General features: G+C 40.4%; 1 protein-coding gene across 1 annotated transcript; it reads right to left on the reverse strand.

Annotated features, from left to right (window-relative positions):
• LOC109812484 (retrovirus-related Pol polyprotein from transposon RE2) lies at positions 1 to 1,635 on the reverse strand. Its single transcript, XM_020376462.2, has one exon. The coding sequence runs from the start codon at positions 1,633 to 1,635 to the stop codon at positions 1 to 3; it is 1,635 nt and encodes a 544-aa protein (XP_020232051.2).
• Positions 1,636 to 8,573: the final 6,938 nt, after the last annotated feature.

The following is an 8,573-nucleotide window of genomic DNA, read 5'->3' on the forward strand; positions in this document are numbered from 1 at the left end:
CTATACAACTTCAGTAGTAATAGCAGCTAAACCCCGATACTTAGCTTCGGTACTACTCCTAGAGACAGCACGTTGCTTTCGTGATGACCAAGACACAAGATTGTTCCCAAAGTACACACAGTATCCAGTTGTAGACTTTCGATCATCCAAGTCAGAACCCCAATCGGAATCCGAGAAGGCCATTAAGGTCAGATTAGTTGGTCTTCTGAAGTGAAGACCATGAGTGACAGTCCCTTGTAGGTATCTCAGTATCCGTTTCACAGCCTTCCAATGATGTTCTTGAGGATTATGCATAAATTGACAGACTTTATTAATGGAAAAGGAAAATTCTGGTCTGGTGATGGTGATGTATTGGAGGCCACCTACAATTGATCTATAAAAGGAGGGGTCGGGGATAGATGTAGAGCCATTGGCAGTGAGTTTTAGACCAGAAGTCATAGGTGTAGGTTGTGGTTTAGAATCATCCATCTTGGCTCTATGAAGTAAATCTTTAATATACTGTTTTTGAGAAAGAAATAAGCCTCCATCAGAAGTATGGGATACCTCAATACCTAAGAAATGATGAAGAGGGCCAAGATCTTTTAGGCTAAATTTTGTGTGCAGGGTAAGAATTAATGAATTCATCTCAGCTTGTGAGCTGCCAGTGATTATTATGTCATCCACATAGATCAAAAGTAGGATGGTGGATGTGGAAGTATTCCTTACAAATAAAGAAGTGTCACTCTTAGTTGGACGAAATCCCATGTGAATGAGAGTAGTACTGAGCTTCTGAAACCATGACCGTGGTGCTTGTTTGAGCCCATAAATTGCTTTATGTAACTTGCACACTTTATTTTTGTGAGTAGTGTTAAAGCCAGGGGGTTGATTCATATACACCGTCTCCGTCAATTCTCCATGCAGAAATGCATTGTTGATATCAATTTGATGAATATGCCACTGTTTGAATAGAGCCAAATTAAGTACAACCCGCACTGTTGTAGGTTTAACAACAGGACTAAATGTCTCATGAAAATCAAAACCTTCTCGCTGGTGGTAGCCTTTGGCGACTAGCCTGGCTTTATGTCTTTGGAAGCTGCCATCAGCATTGTGCTTGCTTTTAAAGACCCACTTGCAGCCTATAGTACGACAACCAGCAGGTAAGTCTACTAAATTCCAAGTGTCATTTTTCTGTAGTGCAAGATACTCATCTTGCATAGCTCTATACCATTCCGGTTTAGAGAGTGTCTCCTTTACTGATGTAGGTTCAATAGTGTGATCATATGTTTTTGATGAAGCAGCAGCTGTATATGACTTTGGTTTGTAAATACTCGCTTTAGCCCTTGTGATCATAGGGTGAGTATTAGATGGAGGTTGCTGAGATGAACCTGTAGTAGCAATAGGACTAGGCGAGATACAAGTATCATTAGAAACATCAGTAGAAGTGATATTAGTAACATCAGTAGTAGTGGCATCAGTGTGAATGGTGTTAATAGGCATGACTACATCATTATGATCATTCATAGGAATAGAGTTGACTAGAGTGAGAGATGGATTAGAAACAGAATTATTATTTTCACAGAGTGACTCAGATGAAAAAGGATTGGTTTTCTCTTTGTATGGAAAAAGGTTCTCATCGAACTTAACATGCCTAGACATATATATTTTCCCGGATGGAGACATACATTTGTAGCCTCTCTGTTGATTGCCATAGCCCAAAAAGAGACATTGTTGAGTTCGAAAATCTAATTTATGATGGTTGTATGGTCGAAGTAAAGGATAACATTCACAACCAAAAATTCGAAGGAAGTTATAGTCTGGGGGTTTTTGAAAAAAGTGTTTCATGAGGACTTAGATTATTTAGAGAAGGGGTAGGCAAAAGATTGATGAGGATGGTGGCAATAAGGAAAGCTTCACCCTAGAAGCAGAGAGGTAAAGATGCATTAGCTAGCAGAGTGAGGCCAGTTTCTGTGATATGTCTATGTTTTCTTTCTGGGCTGCCGTTCTGTTCATGTGTATGAGGACAAGTTAATCGATGTTGAATGCCATTTTCATTGAGGTATTTGGACAATTTTATGAATTCCTTAGCATTATCAGTTTGTATAGCTTTGATTTTAGTATTCAATTGAAGCTCAGCAGAGGACTTAAATTGTTGAAAAGCAGTAAATGCTTCAGATTTAGAATTTAAAAGATAGATCCAAGAATATTTTGAAAAAGCATCCAAGAAAACTATATAATATCTAGCACCAGTAGAAGTTGCAACGGGGGAAGGGCCCCAAATGTCTGAGAAAACTAACTGAAGAGGAGTATGATATTCTGAATTTGAATTTATAAAAGGAAGTTGATGAGCTTTACCCATGCAACATGACTCACACAATACAGAATCTGGAAAATTATTACAAGGAATATGACTATTTCTTAAAGCTACTTTAAGAATTTTAGGAGAGGGATGACCCAGTCTTGAGTGCCAAAGAGTAAAGCGGGAGTGAGATGAACTCTTCTCAGCAGAAAAAGCTAAAGGAGGCTGAACCTTGTGCATGGGTGGGAAAACATATAAACCACCTCTAAGTTGCCCTTGAAGAACTGTTTCCCGGGTACCCTGAGTTTTAACAGTACAAAAATCAGGATAAAATTCAAAAAAGACATGATTATCCCAAGCAAATTGTGACACACTAAGTAATTTTTTTGTTATGGAAGGGACATGAAGAAGATTATTAAGAATGACAGTTTTAGAGAATTTAGGACAGTGCAAATATGAATGACCAACATGATGTATATTTAAGCCTGTACCATTACCAATATTAACTTTGTCTGAACCAGTGTAAGTACACTACAAGAAAAAATAGAGTTAACGTGGGTTATTTTTTGCATTACTCGCGGTTAAAACCTCCAGAAAATGTATTTCCTGCGGTTGTGATTTTCGCCGGGAAAGCATCCGTGACAAACGATTTACCAGCAGTTTTTGACAACCCCCGGAAGTGCGCATAGCATACCCACGGTTTTGTAACCCCTGTTAACGACATAGTCTACCAGGGGTTATAAACCCCCGTTAACCCCCGTTTCCAATCCCTGCTTCCAAGCCTTGTAGAGCACTACTACAGCACCTTCGACACCAACAGAGCAGGCTTGGTGGGTCTCTATCAAGATGGTTCCATGCTCACCTTCGAGGGCCAGAAGATCCAAGGCGCCCCCTACATCGTCACCAAACTCACTTCCCTCCCTTTCCAGCAGTGCCACCACTCCATCTCCACCGTCGACTGCCAGCCCTCCGGCGTCAACGCCTGCATGCTCGTCTTCGTCAGCGGCAACCTCCAACTCGCCGGAGAACAGCACCTTCAAGGATAAATTGTTGGAAGATTACTGCGTTTTGAAGATTAAAAACTTTGAATTTATTTGTGATCTAAGATATTGGAACCATGTTGATCCAGTTTACCCCTACCATTTAGTAAATGCTTGTCATAAAAAAATAAATTGGAAACGCACTTTGGTGGGGGGTGCGGTCTGGGAAAGCTCTTGGTTGGGGATGATAACGGGCCAGGATTCGCCTGCTTCGCGGAACATCTGCTCGGTCTCGAAGTATTGACCCTTTTTTAGAATGACGCTTCTTATGCTCTAAGCGGGCGTGGAGGTGGCGTCAAAGACTTGCTCAAAGGTCACCGTTATCTGCGGCGGACGCTCTTCCCTTCCGCGCTTCACCTCCACTTTGCACGCCGGGTTCGATTCCTTCGCCTTTCGCGAGTTGCATTGCGCCGAGTATGAACGAAAGAGGTGGAGGAAGGCGAGGGAGTCGGAGGGAGAGAAGGAGGGGAGGGTTTGGGTGATGTGGCGGAGGAAGAAGGGGGTTGGGGTTCGCCATTGCGAAGCGGAATGAAGGAGGGGGCTTAGGGTTTGGTGAGAGAGGGAAACCAAAAGATAAGGGAGAGGGAAATGAAAAAAAAATAATTATCATTACAAAAATAAAAAATAATTTAAAAAAATAATATATTATTAAAATATACCAACGGTTTTAAATTTTAACCCCTGTAATTTAATAATACTTAACGAGGGTTATTGAAACCCCAGTTAATTACTTATGTTCCCGAGGGTTAGCATAACCCTCGTTAAAAAAACCCAGTTAAATACATATTTTTTTGTAGTGGTATTTTTGGTCGACAGGGTGGAATCATCATGTGTGATGTGGTGAGAAGCACCTGAATCTGGATACCAAAGAGGATCCACTACTGTAGACGGTGTGGCCAGCATTGTAGCATCACCTGAAGCATTGTTGTGATGATACATTTGAGAGGTATGGACCTGTGGTTGAGGTTGATACTCCTGATTATACCTGTTCCAGCAATCAAGAGCAGTATGGCCATTTTTCCCACAAATTTGGCAAGAAATTTTTACCTGATGCCAAGTATTGTGATTATTCTGATTCCAGTTTGTCCTTCCACTGCCTCTGCCACCATTGTTTCTACCACGACCGTTTCGTTGTCCACCTCTTTGATTGAACCTGCCTCCAGAAAAACCACCTCGGTAGTTATTGTTGCCTATACCAGAATTGGTGTCATTGTTTTTCCATTGAGCAGGTACTGAGGCAGTGTTAGCATGAACAAGACTTATCTCATTGCGTTTTCTCTTGTCAAACCTCTCTTCTTGTGCAAGAAGCAGAGCCTCGATCTCATCTACTGTGTATGGATCAATTCGAGATGTTATGGAGGTCACAAAACTATCGAAATCTTCAGGCAAACCATCAAAAATCACATCTATGTGATCTTCTTCTGAAATTTTGACTCCTATGGCAGCGAGTGAATCAATAATTTTCTTGATTTCTAATAGGTAATCATTCTTAATTGTGCGTAACTGAAGCTTCAATTTCTTGATCGTGGCTCGTGTATGAGACGCATAGTAAACCTCTAAATGCTTCCAGATTTGAAAAGATGTTTCCAACCCAACCATCTTTGTCAAGATTGGGGTGGACATTGAAGCCAGAAGCCATGCCGTCAATAGTTGATCTTGCTGCACATGATGCTCGTAATCTTGACTTAGGGTGTTGCTTGCTGCATCCTCTGTTGTCGCGAATTTTGCTGGAACATCACTACTAGTGATGAATTTCTGAAGCTTCATTCCACGAATACTGGCAAGAATTTGTTGCTGCCATAACAAAAAATTTTCATCGTCTAATTTGATTGCAATTGGAGTATGGAAAGTTTGCAGGTTGAACGATTTTTGTGTAGCGGAAGACATGTTTGATGGATCTCACTGTGCTCGTGATACCATGTAAAGATAAACAAAGGAATGAAATAAATGCTGAAAGATATATTGAATTATTATCATCAACATGAATTACAGAGAATGATTTAAAGACCTTATATAAGCTACACGTAACATAATAATCTTATCATAAACAATGACAGCTAAGATAACTAATCATAGCTAAACAAATGATTTTATCATAACAGAATTAGTTTTAATCTAACTAACTTTATTATCCTTAACATCCCTTCTTCAACTTCCATCACAGTAGCACCAACTTATATAAACAAAAACAAGTGAAAACGATTTTTATTTCTTAATCAAATAGTGAATAAGAGTCTAACTTTTAGCATTGAATCATGTTGAGAAAAAAATTCCTATTGTATATGTGCTCAAGTTATATATGCCTTGTAATATTAGTCATGGTTATTTGGATCCATGAGTGGTGAATCCAATGTGGCCATGATTCATGTACGTGATGAAGATTTTTCACAAACCTACCACTTGGCAAGTGAACCAAGTTTCGAAGTAGTATTTAAAGATCGTCCTCAGGGATTTGCGTGTTTAATAATTCTCGCTCTAATGATTTAAAAGAGAATGATTTTAAAATCGCAATTGAATGGAAATAGATTCAAACAACACAATAAAGTAAATGTAGTAAAGACAATGATTTGGAAACAAGGATTGGCTCAGAGCACTTGCTAACTCATAGATCTTCTTAAAATAAATGCAATTCTAATTTCATTATTTATATGTTCATTAAACAATCCAACAAGATTCCTCAAGGTTGAATCCTAAAGTCATTAAGCTCAAAACATGATTCCTCAATGTTTTGAGTCTAACACTTCGCATTAAGAACAATAACTTGAACAATGTGACTAACCAAATCAAGTCTATTCCTAGAACAAGAAGTGATTAGGTGCAAGATTCAGTTCGGGTTTTTGAAAGCGTTTTCCAACTGGATTCAAAAGCCAAAATTCATACAACGGTTGATCAAGCCGATATAAGCGTTAAGCGAAGAATCAATACACAAATAATGAGATCAAAATGCATATATTTAAGAAGAAGAGGAGTTAGTAGTTACATCTAACCAATCCTTAAGAAGTTTAGCCACCCATGGCCATTACAGAATCAAAGAGTGAAAAGAAGAAATTACAAAGCAAAGGATGAAGAAATGGAGTTGATCTTCGTTCCCAAAGGATCCAGCTTCCAAATCTCTGTTCTTCCTTCGTTCTTCCTTCTCCGCCCTTTTCCCCTGTTTTTCTCTCTTAAATTCGTGCTCTGTACAATGTCCCCAGTTCTCCTCCTTTTTCCCTTTTATATCAGCTCTAAAACTGGGCAAAAAGTGAAATTTTTAACTCCACCGCTGCAGCTGTAGAACCACAACTATGGCTGTGGAGAATCCTTCAAGGTGAAGTAACTTCTGGCGCTGCAGCTGTAGCTCTGCAGCCATGGCTGTGGAGACTCCTTCATGATTAAGCAACTTCCTAAGCTGTAGCTGTGAAACCACAGCTATGGCTGTGAGTCTCTGTGGCTTCCCTTGATTTCCCAAGCCTCAACGCTCAAGCCTTGGATCCTGCAGCTGTAGCTTCAAGTCTCTGGAACCAAAAATGAGCATTCCAGATTTCCACAGCTATAGCTGCAGAACCATAGCTATAGCTGCAAGTCTCTGGACCTCTATATCCTTCCCAGACTTCCACAGCTATGGCTGTGGATCTCTGCCTAGCCAAAAAAATCCTGCAAAAATGAGACAATTCCTTAAGATTACTACTACTCCTCTACTCTTACAGTATGACTTAATTCTATAAATAAAAGGGGTGAAATATCATATAAATATCTACAATTATAAAAAAAGATTTCCAAGAGTTGAGTGCAAAACATACAAAAAAAGACACTCAACAGTACGAGAGATAACTCTTAAGGGTATTTATTGGTCCGCATGCAGGACATGAAGTTTTCTAACCTTGGCTGTGGTATGAGAGATAACCACGAAAGTTTTTGTTGTCGCAATTTCATTTCACTTTTAATTTATTTCTTGTTGGGATCCCCATGCATCACGTGGAAATCACGAATTCAAACACCAACACACTCGAGGTGATTGGATCATAAAACATGGCACTGCAGTTGCGAAGTCCTAATTGTATAAGGAATTGAGGAGTTATGTAACAAGCATAAAGCTAAGGAGGGGAACCATCTCTCAAAAACCGGTCCAAGAAGTTGGAGATCATGTGGAAATCACGAATTCAAACACCAACACACTCGAGGTGATTGGATCATAAAACATGGCTGTGGTATGAGAGATAACCACGAAAGTTTTTGTTGTCGCAATTTCATTTCACTTTTAATTTATTTCTTGTTGGGATCCCCATGCATCACGTGGAAATCACGAATTCAAACACCAACACACTCAAGGTGATTGGATCATAAAACATGGCACTGCAGTTGCGAAGTCCTAATTGTATAAGGAATTGAGGAGTTATGTAACAAGCATAAGGCTAAGGAGGGGAACCATCCCTCAAAAACCGGTCCAAGAAGTTAGAGATCACGTGGAAATCACGAATTCAAACACCAACACACTCGAGGTGATTGGATCATAAAACATGGCACTGCAGTTGCGAAGTCCTAATTGTATAAGGAATTGAGGAGTTATGTAACAAGCATAAGGCTAAGGAGGGGAACCATCCCTCAAAAACCGGTCCAAGAAGTTGGAGAACCTCCCGCCTTATAAGGTCTCCTTGGTAAGGAGACCTCCCCGATGTGGGACTTGTTACATTACCACCCCCTTCGAAAGCCAGCGTCCTCGATGGCTGCACTCCACGGTACTTCATTCACCGGCACTTCACTCGGCCTTTTGCCGGTTAGAACCCTCCGATGGTCAGAACTCTCCGTGGGTAGCCCTTCTCGATTTGGCTGGCTCTCAATGAAAGCACCATCGTAACGAGCATAAAGACTAAGGAGGGGAACCATCCCTCAAAAGCCGGCACTTCACGGTACTTCACTCACCGACATTTCACTCGGAATTTTGCCGGTCAAAACCCTCCGATGGTCAGAACCCTCCGTGGGTAGTCCTTCTCGATTTGGCTGGCTCTCAATGAAAGCACCATTGTAACGAGCATAAGACTAAGGAGGGGAACCATCCCTCAAAAGCCGGCCCAAGAGATTGGAGAACCTCCCGCCTTATAAGGTCTCCTTGGTAAGGAGACCTCCCTAATGTGGGACTTGTTACAAGTTATGTGGATGTTGCATAAGGAATTGAGAATGGATTATCACGTTCCTCATTCAAATTTGTATCCATCATCAAATGAAATTTTATGTAGAGTATAAGATCCACTACTTTTAAATCAAAAAGAGAAAGATCTACT

Source organism: Cajanus cajan, chromosome 3 (assembly GCF_000230855.2).
Source record: "Cajanus cajan strain Asha chromosome 3, NIPB_CcT2T_4, whole genome shotgun sequence".
In the NCBI taxonomy this organism is placed as follows: Eukaryota; Viridiplantae; Streptophyta; class Magnoliopsida; order Fabales; family Fabaceae; genus Cajanus; species Cajanus cajan.

Coding starts and splice junctions, on each gene's coding strand:
- LOC109812484 (XM_020376462.2), bottom strand. CDS start 1,635: ATGTCTAGGCATGTTAAGTTCGATGAGAACCTTTTTCCATACAAAGAG.